This window comes from Martes martes (genome assembly GCF_963455335.1).
Source record: "Martes martes genome assembly, chromosome: 5".
Taxonomy (NCBI): Eukaryota; Metazoa; Chordata; class Mammalia; order Carnivora; family Mustelidae; genus Martes; species Martes martes.
In genome coordinates, this window is record NC_137892.1 from 104,760,936 (window position 1) to 104,780,223 (window position 19,288).

Below are 19,288 nucleotides of genomic sequence, written 5' to 3' on the forward strand. Positions count from 1 at the left end.
GAATTGCCCTGAACCTTGAGGGGAAGGGAAGCTCTTCTGTGGAGTGGAAAGTTACCAAGCCAACCCATCTTGGGAGATACAGGGTATGCGTATGCCCACCCATTTCTTAAATCCATCATCCGTGGGGAAAAAGGAAAGAAAACACGTGCCCAAGGAATAGAATTGTAATATAAACAATGCGTAATGTTGAGGATATAAACAGAGCACACTTGTGAATAGCTGTGGGCACCCTGCCCAGGGCCAACACTGCCCCCGACACCCCCTCCCCACCCATTTCCCCACATGGCTTACTCATAAAAGCACTTTCTCCCCACTGCACAGAGGTGAGGCATGAGGCCAGCTGAGCCGCAGTAATAAGAACGAAGAGAGAAAAAGGGATAAGGGTGAGTTGGGCCTGATGTCCAAGGACAAGGGTCCCAGACCCCAGCAAGGGCAGGTGGCTGCATCTTTCTGTGTCCCAGTACCTGAGCCATCAAATGGGCCAAAGAACTTCCAACCCGAAGAACTGGCAGAAGGATGTTATAAATGAAAGACTGTGAAGGGGTCTGCAGGCGTTCAGCAGATGAACACCAGCGAGCACCCCGGTGAGACCCCAGGGGACCCCTGTAAGAGCATCCCCCTGGGATGGATGAACAGTTCATCCCAGGTCCATCTGACACTCAGTTGCCACCACGATGTCCACGTCAAGTCCCAGCCAGGCTAAACGCCAGTGCTAAACACCTCGCTGCCCTACAAACTGCTTCCACAGTGAGAAAGTTCTAACTTTGGTTGAGCTCAAATCTGCCTCCACATGAAGGCCCTGCACTGGTCCTGTCTGTGTTTGGTCCGCGGTGCCCTTCCCCATCCGCTCTCTGACCGCAGGGATCTGCAGAGAGCTCCCAGGCCATATTGCTAGGAATTCTCTACTGCCCTGGGGATGACACGGGCCTCGCTTTGCAGTCTAGAAAGCCCTCAGGACATCAGCTGTCCCCTGACCTGCTTTGAAAGGGGGTTGGAGAGCTACACATCAGGCTTCGGGGAATATCAGCTGGGGTCCCCTTGGTGAGCCCATAGGTCACTTAGAGACCATCCCCACCCTGCTGTGCCCAGAGGCAGGATGTGAGACAGACACCTAAGGAGCTGGTGAACAACCAAAAGCGAATGTGCCAGGATGCTTACAGATTTCTGCCTAACACCACGAAGGCTTCCGGGCCCACCTGACCTCCCACCCTGACTTGCCAGTCATAGTCCCAGACGGACATCCTCGCCTTCTGGAAGCGATCATGTTGGACTCCTCGAGCTGTGTGCCCTTGGGCAAGTTACTCTCCCTCTCTGTGCCTCTTTGTTCTCTCAACAGTCATAAGGGAGTAACAACAGTAGCTGTCTCCCGAGGCTTGTTCTGAGGGTCAAATGCAGGGACCTACTCACAACAGCGTCTGGCACAGACCAGCTGTGTGACACAAGTGTGTGTCTTCTGGGTCTGTCTCCTCCAGGAGCACAGGGCTCAGTGCAGAGCAGGGGCTAGTTTCCCCTGTGAATACATAATCCTAACAGGCACTCCGTGGGAGCACTCACTATCTGTCAGACGCCCTGCATGCCTGTGAAGTGACATCATCACCCTCTTTCTGCAGAAGAGAGAACCCAAGCACCGAGAGGTCAAGTTGCTTGTCCGGCTAATGCAGGCATGAAGGGCCACAGCCTGTGCTGTCACCAGCTCTGCCAAGAATGACAGCACAGTCCAGAGATGTGACGCTCCTCACCTGCAGGAAAGCCGGGGTGCTGGGTGACAAAGGACTCCCACCTGAGCCCCATACCCTTGCTGACTGATGGCTGGGTGCTGCCTGGCCCTTTGGGCAGGCAGGGCCCATGAGTGGCTAGGCTCAGGGGAAAGGGTGTGGGCGCACTGTGACACCTGCAAATGGCAGGTAGGGGTGGCCAACCACAGGCCAATGGTTACCAGGCAGGAACCTCAGAGAAGGGATGCAGAGATCAAGTTCGCCCTTCTCCAGGGCCACCAAGTCTACAGGCCCTGGGTGAGGTCGGGAGGGGTGAGGAGTGAACAGGCAGCTTCATTCTGGCTGCTGTGGACAGAAGTAATTCATCTTCCCAAGGACAAAAAAGGTGGGAAGAGGCACCTGCAGGCAGGACCTGTTGACAGGGGTGGGGCTCAGGATGAGGACAAGGGGCAGCAGCCCCAAGAGGCCGCAGGGCGCCATGCCCTTTGGTGATGAAGGAGAAGGAGCTCTGGGGCTGGGCAGGCCTGGGGTCAGATTCCACTCTGCCACTTCCTGGCTGCCGGTCTCGGGGCACAGCTCCTTTCCCCTCTGAGCTCAGTTTCCTTATCTGAGGAATGGGAGAGTACTTCTGGAAGGCTGCTCCTGACCGGTGAGAGAGGATAAACTGGCTAAAGGGCCTGGAATGCGACAAGCCTGCGGAAGTTGTGAGCGCTCTGCGACTGCCCAGGTGAGCTCTCACTACTACCTACAGGGCTGCACCCAGGCCTCCTTCCTTTGCCCTCCCCGCTTGAAGCGCACACCTGGCTTCTGGGCTTCTATTTTAAGCCCTCATAGAGCACCGCAAAGTACAGAAAGCCCTTTGGTCCAAAAGAGGGCAGAGCTGACTCTTCTTGTCCGTAGGGAAGATTAAACAGCTCTGATGGCCAAGCCCAGTGAAATTGTATGCCCCTGCTGGCAACTTCCGCACATCATCCTGGCAGGGAGCGCGGCAGCTCAGAAATCGAAGCCTCCTGACTGCGGGCTGGCCTGCAAGAAACCATCCGCTCCTCTGACACGGCTTCTGCCCACTGCTCTAACCCCATGGGAAACCTCTACTTGCACTGGAACCCCCAGAAGGCCACAGCTCCCCATGTATGCCCCGCTCTCCCTCCGCTCAGGCCTCCGCACACCTAGCTCCTCTGTCTTGAACAGCTTTGCTCATTTCCTTCTCTTGGCTAACTTTTCTGCTTTCTGGTCTCACCAGACAAGCATCTTCTCCAGGAAGCCTTCCTGCATCCTGCTCTGGGCTCTCACGGCCCCCAGGGCCCCCCTACCCCACTTACAGTAGCTGCCCTGTCCTTGTTGGTCTTTCCCACTAGACCTTGAGTCCCTAAACCCAGGCTTAACCCCAGGCTCAGCACAGAGCCCAGCCTGGAGGTCTGGTGAACAAATGGAAATGGCAAAATGCAATCTGCCACGATTCTTGTCATCAGAAATCTGGTGTCCCAGACAAAGCCGGAGAGGCCTTGGGAATTGCGGCTGTCAGTACACGTGAAACGGATGCCTCCCAATACAGCCCTGGGTTCAAGGCTCACAATCATCTGGACTGGGCTTTCAAGGCAGAAAGTGAAGGGCACCTGTCATTCGTCCCCAACCAGGAACCCCAGGGGCAGGCTCAAGTCCTCTCTTTCCACAGGGCAAAGATAACCATGACCGTGAAAGCCCCAGGCTATGTGCTAAGATTACCTGCCCTTTTTCATTTAATTCTTGCCACCCCAACCATGAGGGTGCTCCCCCTATGGCCCTCACTTCACAGTGAGGAAACTGAGGCACACAGAGGGAAGCACCTTGCCCAGAGTCACTCTACTGAGCAATGGCTGAGCTGAGATTTGAAGCCGGGCACCTGGACGCTAGGGTCCCTGCTCTAGACCCAAACACCAGACCTCCTGCTGCTGTGGACCAGTGAGTGGTCGCCCCACAACTCTTTGTCGATGGGGCCCACAGAGCCCAGCACACACACATGCAGGCACAACGGAAACAATCTATGAAGAAAAATTCTCCTTACTACCTCAATGCGCTTGATTTTTTTGTTTGTTTTGTTCTATTCTATGTCATTAAATTTTTTAAAAACCTGGTCATGCATGAGCCACGGTAGACAGACCAGTTGGTCTGGTGGCCAGGCCTTGTTTGAGGCCCTGGGCCCCCCACGCCTATCTCTCTGAGGCGGGGTTCTCAGCACCTTGTGCTCTCCGGGATATAACCAGCTACGTGTCCCGTTTCTCTTCCACTAGAGGCCAGCTCCACGGGGGCCTCTCCGGGATATAACCAGCTACGTGTCCCGTTTCTCTTCCACTAGAGGCCAGCTCCACGGGGGCCTCTGGTGGCTTCCATCCCATTCACAGCTAGACCCCCGGGGCCTGGCACACGACAGGTGCCCCAAAATGTCAGTTAAACGAATGAGGATGCACACTCAGGAAAATGCAGGGCAGGACAGACCCTGGGAGTCACTCTAGCCTGGGCACCTGGCCCCTAAGGACAGATGTTGCCCGCCTGGAAAATGGGGCTAAATATAGTCCTCCTAAAGGGTTGTTACAGGGATTTGTGGGTATAGTCCTTGACGCAGAGCTGGGCACAGACCAAGGCCAACATATTTCTCCCACTCCAAGCTCCAGGATGCCTAACTATTGAACTAACACTAAAAAGGGCCATTGACTTGGTCAAGCGTGGACCAACTTAATGATTAAACCCAACTGGCAGTTTGAATTCAGTCTTCTCCAGTCAGAACTGTGGGGGAGCCCTGGAGGCGCGCTGGCTGGAGGCTTGCAATGAGCCGATGAGAGAAGGGGGGAGAGCCCCGCCGTGCTGGAATTCCATCCTCCCCGAGCTCCATGAATTACTTTTATTTTTATTCTTACAAACCCCAGAGAAAGGGAACAGGGTCCAGAGAAAAGGATCATGTGGTATTAGGAATAAGACAGGGTCTTCTAAACCCAGCTTTGCCTCTGCCGACCTGTGTGAGTTGGGTCAAGTGTCTGAACCTCTCTGTGCCTCATTCTCCTCATCCATAAAATGGAGAAGCATGGCACCTTACTCCACAGTACTGAACTGCAACTAGAAAGACAACGGGTGACGCACACGGTAGGAGCTTGGCAAATGCGAGTTCCCGTGCTGGCTCCTGGACATTTCTCTTTATAGGGCATTCGTCTGAATTTGCTGATGCCCTTTGTGAAGACTGCCAAGGGGCTTCCCACCTCAGTCGTAAAGGACACTCCCTTTCTTTGGCTTGTCATTATTGCACACAGTAACATGACAGAGTCACTTGGGGGCACCCAACACAAGTTATCTGAACCGTGGATTGGGAGGGTACCACAAGGTTGGAGGAAGAATGTAGAACTTCGGAGCCAAATCAACCTGGATTCCAAATGGGGGGAGCCGTGTGAGCTGGGATGAGTCATTTTTTCTTTCTGAGCCTTGGTTTCCTTATCTGTAAATCAAGATGATGATCCTTCCCTCGCAGGGCTGTTGCGGGCATTAAATTCATTCATTCATTCAACAAGCATGTACTGAACATCTGTGTACTAGCCCCTGCTCCAGGTGCTGAATATCCAGCGGTGAATAAAAAGACAAGATCCTCCCTGGGGAGACAGGTGATTAAACAGCAATATACACACACCGTGTGGCACACGGTGATCATGCTAAGGAGAGACACCAAGCGGGAGAGAGCAAGTGGGGCATTCCGGGGGCAGGGCAGGGGAGGTTACGGCAGGACCCACACTGGAGCAGGGAGGTAAAGGAAGCGAGGGGGAAACCACGTGGAGGTCTGGGGGAAGAATGCTCCAGGCAGAAGGAGCAGCAAGTGCAGGAGCCTTAAGGAGAAGCATGCTTGGCATGTAAATGAAGCCACATATGCAGGAAGCCTGGCATGGAATCCAGGTGCTCAGCAAATGCCAGCTCTCTATTTCAAGTCCCATAGAAGGAACCCCACGCATGTGTCCTTTTCCTGAGAACGAAAGCACAAGGATTTCTACAGGGCAAGACTGAGCCAAGTGTTCTTTCAGCCTAAGATGCAGGCAACATGTGAGCTCTACCACTGGTTGTTGAGTGCCTGCCAGCCACTAGGCTCTGGGTTGGGCAACCAGGGATACAAGATAATCAAGACATGGTTTTTGTCCTCAGGCAGCCCCGAGGCCAGTTGTGGAGAGGGGTGACGACGATGCAATGTGGTCAGATGCACAAGCAGAGCCATCAGAAGGTCTCTAGGTAGCAGAGTGAAGGGTGGGATTGGTGTGGGTGGTCAAGAAAGCCTTCCTGGAGGAGGTGACAGCTAAGCCAAATTTTAAGAAATGCACTAGACAAGGAAGGATATTTCAAGTGTGGGAAGCCTTGTGTGCTGATCACAGAGTTGTAAAAAATGGCATAGTGTGTGTGAGAAACTAATGACACAAAGGCGGGAAAACAATAAACGGCCCTTCATATTTTCAGTACGGCAACCTGATGTGCCTCAGAGCTCCAGCTCTGTCCCCTTCCTCAAACTCAGGGCAAGCATCAGCCCCCGTGGAGAGTTTTAATTTTTCACACTTAGCTACTGCCGTGGGAAAACAACCTTAACCCCAGGCTCTTAGCCTGGGTGGCCCCTGTTCACAGAGCAAGAGCCCTGTGGGATGGAGAATATATAAATCGCCAGCTATTTTTAGCCTGCCTGGCTGTGGCTGTGTCTTCACCCACCCTAGGGCTGACCCACAGGTGGCAGATCAGATTTTTTTTTTTTTTTTTTACTAGAACAGAATAATTATTTTTAATTAGGAACTCTTACAAAGGGGACCATGCTGCAGCTAGGTATCTGTGGCTGGGAGAGTATCTGCTGCCATATTGGCCAACAGGCCTGGACACCCCCGGGGCCAGGTGGCTGGGTCCTTCCATCTCCACCCAGCCAGTATCCCTGCTCAGAGGAGATGGAGGCCCCTGGTCCATAAATGGACCTGGGTTCAAATCCCACCTCTGCTTCTGACTACCTGATGATCCTCTGCTGGTGACTTCACCTGTCTGAGAATATGGGGGTTTCGAATGCAATGGCCCTAAAGCTGCCCAGAAGCTTATAAAATAGGAGCTGGCTCCTCTTCCACAGGCCAGCCTTGGGAATCCCAGGCACAGCATCCTCCATTTCAATCCCCACCCACCCCCCCCACCCCCACCAGAGGAAGAAACAACGAATTTTTTTATATAAAGCCTAGAAGGGGGGGGGGCTATATGGGAGAGTTAGAGCACAGACTACTAATATGTCTCTCTCCCAAAACCTCATACTAAATTTGCACAGCAGCCGACTTGCTTCCCCACTGAGCTGGGCCTTTGTACTTTAAAAATACACAGACCTCTCACTTTCAGCCTAAAAGACGCTACTGATGCCCAGCCTTAAGCCAAAATAAAGACTTTTTCTAAAGACCGGGGTGTGGGGCTGACTGACATGGGGCCCAACCCAGACTCGCCCCCAATTAGCAGTATGACCTTGGGCGAGTCATTTCTCCTCCTCTGAGCCTCAATTTCTTTATTTGTAAAATTGGGATAAACATCTTGACAAGGAAAAGGTGCTTTGCATGCCGCCTGGGCCCTGGGGTATATGCAAAGTGCCAGACAAGGAGCCTCCAGCGCAGTGATCCCAGTGATCGGTTACCACCAGGTATTCTCTAGCAAGTCCTCCTCTGCCCCCTACTGCCACCTTCCCACCTCACCCCCATCCCCTTACTCTGGCCCCGGAAATTCTAGGGTGATGTTAATTAGGGGGCGATGCGCTCTGCAGTGGTGACTCCGAGGGACTAGAGAGCCCCCAATTGAGCGGACACCAGAGGGGGGCGCAGCCGGGGTGCGTGTGGGGAACATGGCCAAACCAAGGCAGCATGTGCCGCGGGGGCGCTGGCGCTGGAAATTGGGGTACCCCTGCAAGCGCCCCCCACCATCAGCAGCTGCAGTCTCGGCACAACGGGTGGTTCTGGTCGTCGGAAGCCCTGGGGAGCCCGACTCCAGTCACGCCCCAGGGCGCCCCTCCTCAGCGCCCTCGGGCTGAAACAAAGGCGAGGGGGCGAGCGGCATCGCCCCAGCGGCCCCTTCGCGCATCTGGCCAAGCAGGAAGAACGAGGACTGGGGTCCCCAAGGTAACCGGGACGCGGTACCCGTCCTCCTGGAGCGCAAAGCCCAGCCAAGGGGCGCGCGCGGAGCCGGGATCCAGGAGGCACCGATGACTCCAGCCCGCTGCGCGGCGAGGGCTCCAAGTGGGTGGGGTGGTTCTCCGGAAGTCACCCAGCGGGTCCCCTGGGGAGAGGAGAACCCCAGCGCCCGCCTCCCGGGCAGGGCTCCCCGGCATACCTGGCAGGGTCCTGTGCACGGTGTTGCCCATCGCTGCGTTGGGGCGCGGCGTTGGTGGCGGCGCGCGCGGGGTGCACGGAGGCTAACAACGCGGTGGGCCGGGGACCCGGGCCAGGGTCGGGCTCCGGGGCATCGCGGCTGCACGGGCGAGCCGGCTGGCTGCAGCTGGGGCGGGCGCCCGGAGGGAGGCGGTGGCAGCCGGAGGAGAAGGCGGAGCCAACCGGCCCCAGCCCGTTGGCTCCGCCTCCGCCACCGCCTCCCGCTGCCTCCAACCGTGCAGGGAGAGGCGGGGCCGTGGCCGCCGCATCTTTTGAAAGTTTGGACCGGGCGGCGGGAGCAGATCAGCCGAGCCTCCCGCTCTCGCCGCTCCCGCGCCCGGGACAGGAAGGCGCGCTGGCAGTTGGGTGCCCTCGGGGTGCCAAGCCTTACACTCATTTCTTCCAACACTTGGATAAGGCCTAGTGTGTGCCGGGCCCTGTTCCAGGCGCTGGGACACAGGGGGCCAAGCCTTCACCCTGGCGGTGCAATTATGCGGGGTGCAGGGTGCAGGGACTGTGGATGTACACAGCAGGCAGAAGGTCACCTACTTGAGGACAAGCCAGTAGAGATGACCGTGGTGGGGGTGACCTCCAAAGGTTGAGAGGAGGGAACATATTATAACATTTATCAAGCGCATGCCAGGCACTGTGCTGGACATTGTAAGTACAGACAAGGCATGTGAGTGGTGAAAACCGAAATAACAAGCTTTTTTTTTTTTAATTTTAAATTTTATATTTATTTTAAGAGGTTTTTTTAAAAGATTCATTATTTTGAGAGAGAGAGAGAGAGAGAGAAAGTGAGCAGGAAGAGGGGGAGCAGGGGGAGGGGGAAAGAGAGAACCTCAAGCAGACTCCCTGCTGAGCAGGAGTCTGGGGCTCCAACTTCAAACCCAGAGATCATGACTTCAGGGGAAATCAAGAGCTGGAAGCTCAACTGACTGAGCCATCCAGGATCCCCAAAATAAAAAGCAATTTAGATCACACAATATGATGATCAAAGCCAGCAAGAAAATAAGATAACTGTGATATAGTAACTTTGTTTGGAGGCCTCAGGGAGAACCTGGGGGCACTCCAGCTCCATCTGAAGAAACAGCAAGGAGTCAGCCATGGGAAGAGCCGAAGAGCATATTCCTTGCAGAGGGAGTAACAGGCATTCCTCATTCATCCATTCATCCATTCATTCACCCCACCAGTATTCTGAGCAGCTTTCCTGTACAGAACCCAGACCAAACTCAATGGGAAGTGAAGCCTGCTAGTTCCTGCCTTCACTGGGCTCCATTTTGCAGATAGGAACATTGAGGCTCAGGGTGTGCAATTACTTACCCAAGAAGACCCAATTCTCAACCAGTTTTTCCCCCCAAGTTTACTTTCCATGCTCTTGTATCTTCTATGAAATATATGTTACTATCCCCACTTCGCAGATAGGGAAATTGAGGGTCAGGGAATGGAGAAGAGGTGCCCAAGATTTCCCAGCTAGTAAGGGCCAAAACTGGCCTGGAGCTATGTGAATGAAAGGGAGGCATCTCGGACAGAACTCCCAGGGCTGTTTCTCCAATGCCTTCTGCCTAGGATTCCTGACCCATCCCAGAGGGTTCTCATTCTTCAAGGTTAGCCCAAAGCTTCCACCTCTGGGAAAGCTTCTCTATACCCCACCCACCCTGACTCACTATGTCTGCACATGAGGTTGCCTTCTATTTGAGTCACTAATTTCTCATCTTACAGGTGCTCTGTCAGTTACTTAATTTTTAAACACTAGTCCTGTTCGGGAAAGGTACATTGGTTCAAAATACCCTCAATGCGTATGAGCTTGAGATGCATACAGAGGTCAGAATTATCACCAAAGAAGCCAAAGAAATTTTTCTCATGCAAAGCAATGTGGTGCAAATGGGACTTTGACTACAAGGGTCACCAAGGGAGGGTCACAAAGGGTGAGTGCAAGGGAGGTTGGTATAAACAGACCTTTTAAAGGTCACTTTCAGAGCATTCAAGTAAGCGCCTGTGTTGTGCAGACCACAGTACACACTTGGAGCAAATAAAGCCTCAACTGCCCCAATGCTGTGTGGATGGTCCCTGCAGAGGAGACACGGTGTGCAGTGGCCAACTGACATGTGTATCTAAAAGGGCCGTGTTTTAGCATCTTGGTCCCTGTGAATAAGATCCGCTGTGCAGGGCCACCTGGGTGGCTCGGTGGGTTAAGTGTCTGCCTTTGGCTCAGGTCATGATCCCAGGGTGCTGGGATTGAGCCCCACATCGGGCTCCCTCTTCCTCTGCCGCTTCCCCTGCTCATGCTCTCTCTCTCTCTCTCTCTCTCTCAAATAAATAAATGAAATCTTAAAAAAAAAAAAATCCGTGGAAACTAAAAGAGCACCCCCACCCACAAAGCAGATGATGGGAACACCGGCGTCAAAGCCACACATGAAGGGTTTGAACCAAATAGTTTCTTGAAATTTGAGAGTAGACAAAGGCAGTCTTTCCAAATTAATATCTTATATAACATTATTTAAAATCTGTATATCTTGCTAAAGAAATAACTACTGGAAATAGATGTCTATTTTATTTCCACCGTTTAAAGTTTATATTATTCATCTTTATTGTGCGTCTTCTCATTGGGGGACGAGGGATTGCCCTTAACCTTTATTTGAGTTGCCTTATATTTGTGAAGGTACTGCCGTCGCTCACCCCTCTGAGGCCTGTCTGCCCTTTGTCCAGTCCCTCAGTTAGCATAGCTGCTCCCCCTGGATCCACTCCACTGGCAGATGGGAAGCCTCCTGTGGGCAGGACCCAGTTCATAGTCCCTTAGAAATCTCCAGTGCTCAGAACGGGACTGGCATACATAGACGCTCAGTACATCTTTGAATAAACTGACTACGGAGATGTGCTCTGAACTGGAAAAAGAAAGGGAAGAAAAGAAGGAAGGGAGGGAGGAAGGGGTAGGAAAGAGGAGTGTAGGGAGGAGAATTGGTTGATAGTAGCCCTGCACCCTGGTGTAATCACTAGTGATACATGTGGGAGGAAACAAGTGAAGAGAATAGGGGTGCGTTCACAGAGGTAAACTCTCTAGAATGAAGCAGAGGCTTGCTGCTCTAGTGCACGCTGATTGGGCCATTGGAGGAGAAGGTGCTTTGGCTCTGGGTACCATAATTGAGAAGCGAGGCAAAGCTGATCCACAAAGGTGGGGAAGGAGGCTTTGGGAGAGAGTGATCCCTGCCACAGGGGACGTGCAAACAGAGGCAGGAGACAGTGGAAGCATCCTTGGACTTGGGCAGCAGCCTCTGGTCATAACCTCTCCCGGCTTTGAATTCCATGCCCCCTTTCCCTTAACCACATCCAGAACCCCACAGACTCTGCTTACTCTCCCTTAGCACCAGAACCCTTGCTTGGGTTGCAGGGGCCCTTGGGTGGGGCTGACTCTCTTAATAGTGAAGTGTTGGCACAGCCTCCCAGGGCAGTGGGTAGAGAGGGGAGTCCCTGGCCAGGCTGACTGGCATCACTCCCATAGGGCTTGCCCCGGCAGGCACGGCCCCATGCAGTAGGACGCAGTCAGGTGCACCTAGTAAAAAGGGCACACACTGAGCTCGGAGGGGGCATGAGTGTGAAAAGACCCCTTCTTCCAGGGAACCGAAGGGTGTTTGCCTGCACTCCTGCCCACCACTCATTCAAGAACACAAAATCCAGGTTGCCATCAAACCACAAAGCTGGGTTTTTAAACTGCTCCCGGAAGGCTCTACCTTTCAGTAAACTCCGCCTCTCAAACCCTTAGTCCCCGCCGCCAGCAGGTCTTCCCCTACAACAGCAACATTTTTCAGTGCCTGGTTACAACGCAGCCGCCGGGGAGCGGGCACCAGGTTGTGCCCGGTGAGTGATCCTCCTCGCAGTCTAACGGTGTGGTCGTTGACACAATTCCCACCTTGCAGGAGAGGAAACTGTCCAGTTCATACAACCAGGAGGAGGCAGAACTCAAAGGGTTCTTTGTTCTTTTTTACAGAGGAGGAACAGGCTCAGAGTGGTGAAGCCACTTGGCAAACCAGTCTGTGTTTTCGTGGAACAGAATCTGCTGCGCGTTGCCCAGCAGCCAAGGCAAAAAGGGAAGGAGGCTTGTCCCGTGCTCTCTTCGTCCTGTTGCCTTACAGATTCACGCTTGGTGCTGGAGCCAGTGCCAACGGGGAGCTCTTCCTTGGCACGTGGGAAGGCTGATGGGCAGAACCTTCCTCCTGAGTTTGCCCAAAGACACCTCAGCAGTGTTCTAATGGCCATCAGAAAAGATCAAGGGCTGGCCATTTCCTGGAATCTGGCAGAGGCAGCTCTATTAGAGGCTGGGGTCATTGGGGCCTGGAGCTCAGCTTTATCATAACACAAGGACAGAGCTCAGACACTCTGAAACATATAATCATTTTGAGTATGTCCCATGAGCAAGGCAGGGGCTGAAAGGGAATTAATTGATGATTCCAGTAACTTGCATTTACTGTGCAGTTATGGTGGTAATTAGGACACAGAAATAGCTAACATTTATTGAGTCCCAGGAGCTGTTCTAAGTCTTTTAGATGTATGAAGCTCACAACAGCCCTAGGCAGTGCTACTATGAATATGCCCATTTCACCGAGAGGGAAACCGAAGGCCAGAGAACATAGGTAGCTTAGCCACCCACACACAGGCAGAGAACAGTGTGACTGAACACATTGGGTCGATTTATGTAATCCTCATAATAACCCTACCAGATAGCGAGGGAGCTAATGGGTAAGGTATTGCATCCCAGTCCTTGTATTGGTTGCTTTTTAAAACCTTCATCTCCATCCTGTGGGGCCTTCTGGGAAGCTCAGAGAGGTGAACTGGGCCTCACACCCAGGATGGGGACCCAGCCCACTCTGACCTCAGAGTCTGTGTGCCCCTCCTCTTGGCCCCTCAGGTAGCTGAGAGATTGCAGAGCCCAGACCAGCCCACCTAGAGCAACCAACAGGCAGGCCTATGCTGACCCATTTTCAGGGTCCAGTGTCCAACCATGGTCTGGCCCTGGGAGAGCCCACTGCTCGCTGCTGACTTCCTGGAGCTCTGGCGAACCCACCCAGGAGAACACGGACTTCCAAAGAAAAACTGGAGTAACAGATTGTAAATGGCTCCAGAGTCCAGGTTCAGATCCTAGCTTAGCTACTTACTACCTGGGCAACCTTGGACAGGCTGCATCTCCTCTCTGTGCCTCAGTTTCTGCATCTGTAAAACGGAGCTGATAGGAGCCCACACTTCATAGGGTATTTGGAAGAGGAGATGTGTCCATCGACGTGGCCTGGCATATAGTAAATGGTCAGGATAGGTGAGCTTGGGAAGGGCTTGTCTTTCTCTCTGCTCTCCCACTCCTGGACTCACCCCTGCAGGCCCACAAGCTGGTTGCAGCCCTTTTCTGCCCCAAACCCTTTCCACAGCAGAGAGGATCCAGGTGGGGCCAGGGCGGGCTGGGTTCAAGTCCTGGTTCTGTCTTTTGCTGGCTGGGTGACTCTAGGCAGGTCATTTCATTCCTCTGAGTTTTTAACTCCTTCTCTGTGAAATGGAGGGATCATCTGCAAGCCTCCCAGGCCTGGCCGGGCGCACGAGGCCCACGGCCTCCCGCCTATGCTGTCTGCTCACACGGGGCGTCTGCAACCTCCAGTGCCACTGACCCTCCCGTCTTGTGGCTGTGTGTCTTTGTAGTTACTAAACCTCTCTGAACATCAGTGGCCTGATCTCTAAAGCGGGGATAGTAATAATGCCGACCTAATAGGTGATAGAAACTTTCAGTGAGATTGTCTTTGGATTGCGCTTAGCACAGAACAGGTGCCCAATAAATGTTTAATGAATGCATGGATGGACAAATCCCAGGGGCGGGAACTGGGTCTCACTCACAAATCATGAGATGTTGGCCAAGGGTTCAGGCCTTGGAATCAGGCAGCTGGGTTCATTGTCTGGCTTCCCTCTTACCTAGTCGTGTGACCTTAACATCTCACTCAACTTCTCTGTGCCTCACTTTCCTCGTGCATAAAATGGGCTAATAGCTCTAGCCTTATAAGATTGTTTGGAGGATTCAATCCTTACACGCCAAATGCTTAGAACAATGCCTGGCTCGTGGTAAGATGAAAGTAAGCCATCCTCATTATTTATTATTGATCTTTGTTATTCCTGAGGTCAGCTGCTCAGTGAAGAGGCACGTTTTCCTAGAAGAGGAGAATAGAGTAGGGGACTTGGGTGGGCCCAGTGGAGGAAGCCGCCTCTCTTGGCCCTGAACATGGCAGTGTCTCCATGTCTTGGAGCAGCTCCTCCCGGCTGGTCCAGTTTTGGGGAACCTGAGCAAGATCAGAGGGGTAGTGCCAACCTGGGATCGATACGAGGAGCGGGGCCCATCTGGGGCCCCAGGATGCTTGGATGCCTGTTGTCCTATGGCCTTTCTGGCAGGCTTGGCAGCCCTCAGCCAGCCCTGCACTGGCCCAAAGCGTCAAAGGAGTCCCAGAGGCCCCAGGGCTGTGTGGAGTGGCAGTAGGAACCGGAGCTGGGGAGCCCAGGTTGGCAAGGAATTGAAGCAGATCTGGGACGTGGGCAGCTGGGACATGTGTGTCCTCCTAGACCACACCTTAATGTGCTGGGTGCTGTTTGTTCAGAGGGCAGGGTGCCTTGCACCACTGATGGGTTCAGGTGGGCTCTGGAGGGGGGTGGGGGAGCAGGGCACAGACACAGGGCTTTCTCCAGCTCCAGCAGGGAATGATGCAGAGGGGAGAGTGCCACTCTGGGCCCCGGCTTAGGTGCCCACCCAGTCTGCTATCACCCAGCCAGGGGGTCCTTGAGCATGTCGTATGCCCACTCTGAACCTCAGGTTCCTCATCTTCCCAGCTGCCTGAGGTTAGAATAGGCTCATTTTAAAAGTTAAGATCCAGGGCGCCTGGGTGGCTCAGTGGGTTAAAGCCTCTGCCTTCGGCTCAGGTCATGATCCCAGGGTCCTGGGATCGAGCCCCGCATTGGGCTCTCCGCTCCGCGGGGAGCCTGCTTCCTCCTCTCTCTCTCTGCCTGCCTCTCTGCCTACTTGTGATCTCTCTCTCTCTCTCTCTCTCTCTCTCTCTCTCTCTCTGTCAAATAAAATAAAATCTTAAAAAAAAAAAAAAGTTAAGATCCAGTGTAAAGCACACCTTTCCTCTAAAATGTTTGTGTAGTATAAAGCAAGATTCAAGGGCATTGCCAGGACCTTGGTGACGCCGATACAAGGCTGGAGAATAGAGGCAGACTTCAGTGGGGCAAGAGGAGTAGGGGAAGGACATAAGCCAGGGGCCACAGCAGGTGCAGCAGGCTACAGTTTAGGGCCCTGGGGCAAGCTGGCTTGGGTTCAAAACCCCCGTTCTGCCCTTCCTTGGCCATGTGGCCTCTGGCAAGAGACTTCCTTCACTGAGCCTCTGTTTCTTCCCCTGAAAAATGAGAAGGGTGGGAGGGTCTGTATCCCTGGTTAATAGGAAAAGCAAATGAGGCCAGGTGGCCCTTCTGTTGCCTCGGCGCCTGGCAGGGAGCCTGGCACAAAGTGACCCTTTAGCTTCAGGAACCACCACTACTGTCCCAGGAGGAGAAGGGCTGGGGTCTCTGCCTGCTTTCCATGCTGAGGGACTCTGCTTCTATTTAGGGATCCATGGAAACACCCAGGCGATGCTGGAACCTTCTCACTATGGCCTGGCTTATGCTCTGAGGTTTCTGTCCTTCATCAACGCCTATGCGGCTCGAGGGGAGATGTCTAGGCTGTGTGGTCAGAGGAGCTCTGGCACTGACTGGGACTTGAAAAGCCCGGGATCAGCTCAGGGCTCTGGGGGCCTCAGACAGGCCTCAGTCTCCCCATCTGTAAAATGGGCAAGAATAAAAATCAGAGTCGCAGGGTTGTTGTGGGGATCAGATGAGGTTCGAGTGGACTGTGACATCCAGGCCATGGGTATCTCAACCCCACAGATGGATGCGCAGAGCCAGGCTGGCAGCCCAGGCTTTGGTCACATAGAGCTGGGTTCAAATCCTGACTTTCCTTCTAACTTGCCCTGTGACTGATGTCTTACTTGCCTTTATGTCTCAGAGCAATAGGACTCAGTGACGGTCCCTGTTTCCCCAGAGTTTGGCCCCTGTGAGAATGGGGGCCATCAGTGCTCAGAGGTGGAGAAAGAGCACTGTCCTCTTCTCTCCCACTTCTCCCTGACAGTTCCTAGTCCCTGCTGGCTCTGGCTCTGGGGGTACATCTCGGGAGGGCTCTTTGAAACTCCATCCCACAAGCCCTGCGGGACACCTGTCCTGTGCCAGGCCCCGGGTCAGAGTCTAGGAACCCCAGAGTGACAGCTGCTTCCATTGAGCCACCGGGGGGAACTGCCCATTGCACCTCAGCTGGTTCCGGAGAACTGGTCAGTCAAGGTGAGTTGGCAAAAGCTGGGGTCCTGGGCCAGTGGGGGTGGTAACTGGGAGGGAGCTTCCATTCCCCTTCAGTGCCCAGAGCTCGTGGGGATGACCTCTCTGTGGATACCCAACTCCAGGAGCACTTGGCAGTTCACAGAGCCATTTCCCTGTCATGGCCTTTTTGCCCATTTCACGGCAAAGAAATAGAAGCTCCAGGAGCGAAAGATTCGTGGAGGTCACATAGCTGGACATGGGGGACTTGGGCCCATCCTGGGGACCTTACATCTGTGTCCCTCCATTGCACTGACCTCTCACTTGCAGAAAGAAGAAGCTCCGTCAGTTAAAAGGAAGGAGTCAGTGAGAGGAGGCGTGAGTGTCTCCAAGAGCCAACAGTATCCCCCAGCTTGGGCACTCGCTGGCTGGGAACCTTGGGCTGGTCACATGACCGCTCTGTGCCTCAGGTTCTGTGTCTGTAAAATGAGGTAAATAATACAAACTCCCTAAGAGGGTTGTGAGGGTAAATGAGCTAGCAGGCCTGAGGCATTTACACCAGCTCACAAATGCCCAGAGACGTTGGCTACGCACTGCGTACACCATCATGAAGTCACAAGTATCTCCTACCACAGCTGGGTGTTTAGCAGCCGGGCGTCACTAACAGAACCTTACCGAGCTCCTGGCCAGGACGCTTCCAAAGACGTTAGAGTCACAGGAGAGCAGGCTGGCATCTTAAATGTTAAGTAAGAAAAGCTGAACACAGCAGCGTAAATTCAGAACGATGTCAAGCTTGTAAAAACAAAATAAGCAAATACAAAATTTGTATAACAACAGGATGAAAGGAAATGCATCAAAATATGACCAGTGGTTATCTTTGAGCAGTAGGAATACGGGTGTTGTTTTTTCCCTTTTGTCTACCTGCTAGCAATCTCTAAATGTTCTCTAACGAACATGTATAAACCTTCTTTAATGGAGAATTCATGGAGAATTCAATAAATTACTTTTCAAGAACAGAGTTTTATCTGGGAGCTGAAACGCTGCCTGATCTGTTCTTGGCACGTTGGCATAGACTGGGTATCAATTTTCTAGCAACGAGTTGGATGCCGTGGGATGGGAGAGTGACAGGTAGCATTCGGCCCATCCGTACTCATGAGGCCTTGGTGTTGGGCCTGCTTTGGAGTGTGCACGGGACATGGTTATGCGGACAGGGCCCAGAGACAGGCATTAGCTCCACATGCTTTGGATACCACACCGGCTGGGGGTACAAAGGAAACATTCTGAGAACATTGCTGTCTTCATGATTTTGCCATATCCAAATGTTGTCTGCACTTCCACTCCCTTCCTAGTTTTTAAAAAATTGGTTCACCTAAAAATACTCAGAAAACTATAAAACATTATTGAGAGGAATCCAAGAAGGCTAAGCTAAATGGAGGGACATGTATTCATGGACAGAACTCAATATGTTACAAAATTCCACTCTCTGTGAACCGACTTAGAGATTCAGTACATATGACCCAAATCACAATCTTCACAGGTGTGTGCCTGTGTGTGTGTGTTGGAGGGGTGTTGAGTATAACTTGGAAAACAGATTATAAAATCTATGTACAAACACAAAAGGTGAAGGATAGCCTTTTTTTGAAAAAGAAGAGCAAAGTGGGAGGAGTTGCTTTACCGGAAACCAATACCTATTATAAAGCTGGATGAGCAAGACAGTGTGGTATTTTTGCAAGGATAGATGAATAGACCGAGGTACTAGAGATGCCAGACATATATGGACACACATTTTATGACAAATGTGACATTGTCAAGCAGTGGGGGAGGGGTGATCTTTTCAGTGACTAATGCTGAGTCCATTGAAAATTTCTATAGAGCAGAAATAAAACTTGATTCCTACCTCACACCATTCACAGCATCAGTTTGAGGGGGATTATAGATCTAAATGTTAAAGGCAATATATTAAACTTCTGGAAGGTAACATAAGAGAACGTCTTCATGACCTCAGAGTGGTAGGAAGATTCTTAAGCAAGACACACAAAGTGCTGACCATAAAAAAGAGATTGATAAAATAACTACATTAAAAGTCTTTCAAAAGACACTAAGGACAATAAAGAAGGTACAGAGAGGGAAAAGCTATATGATGTGCATATACCAACAAAGCACTTACTTGTTTCCAGAATAAACACAACTACAAATTGATAGGAAAAAGACTAACAACTCAATATAAAAATGGGGACGAACAGGCACTTCCCAACAAAAATGTTCCAATGACCGGGGCACCTGGGTGGTTTGGTCAATTAAACATCTGCCTTTAGTTCAGGTCATGATCCCAGGATCCTGGGATCAAGTCCTGCATCAGGCTCCCTGCTCAGCAGGGGAGCCTGCTTCTCCCTCTTCCTCTGCTGCTCCCCCTGCTCATGCTCGCGCGCTCTCTCTCTCTCTCTCTCTGTCAAATAAAGAAAATCTTAAAAACGAAAACAAAAAGAATGTTCCAGTGACCAATACATTTATAAAATGGTACTGAATCTCATCAATCATCAAAGGAAATGAAAAATTAAAATCACAATGAAACAACATGGCACACCAGCCAGGTTAGCTAACATTAAAAATTTGGACAATAGCAAGGATGTGGAGCAGGCAGTGCTGATGAGAATACCGGTGGGCGTGCTACAGCCACTTTGAAAAAGTATCTGGCAGTATCTTTTATAGGTCACCATGTATCTATTCCCATGATCCAGCCAAACCTCTCCTAGATAAACCCCCAAAGAAATGCATATTTGCATGAACCTAGAGACTGTGATGGCTCAGAGCAGTTTTCTTCGACATAGCCCCAGACTA

The 19,288-nt window shown here is 52.3% G+C and overlaps 1 protein-coding gene across 3 annotated transcripts in view; it reads right to left on the reverse strand.

Moving 5' to 3' along the window:
- The window catches only part of NEURL1B (neuralized E3 ubiquitin protein ligase 1B), a gene marked incomplete at both ends in the record, with an annotated part of 33,499 nt that extends 25,281 nt beyond the window's left edge, over positions 1 to 8,218 (reverse strand). For 2 of the 3 annotated variants that reach the window (XM_080804468.1, XM_080804466.1), the window contains one exon: positions 8,052 to 8,218. In XM_080804468.1, coding sequence (XP_080660594.1) covers positions 8,052 to 8,082 — 31 coding nt within the window. The remainder of the gene's footprint in view (positions 1 to 8,051) is intronic. The other variant, XM_080804467.1, reaches the window with a different exon arrangement.
- Positions 8,219 to 19,288: the final 11,070 nt, after the last annotated feature.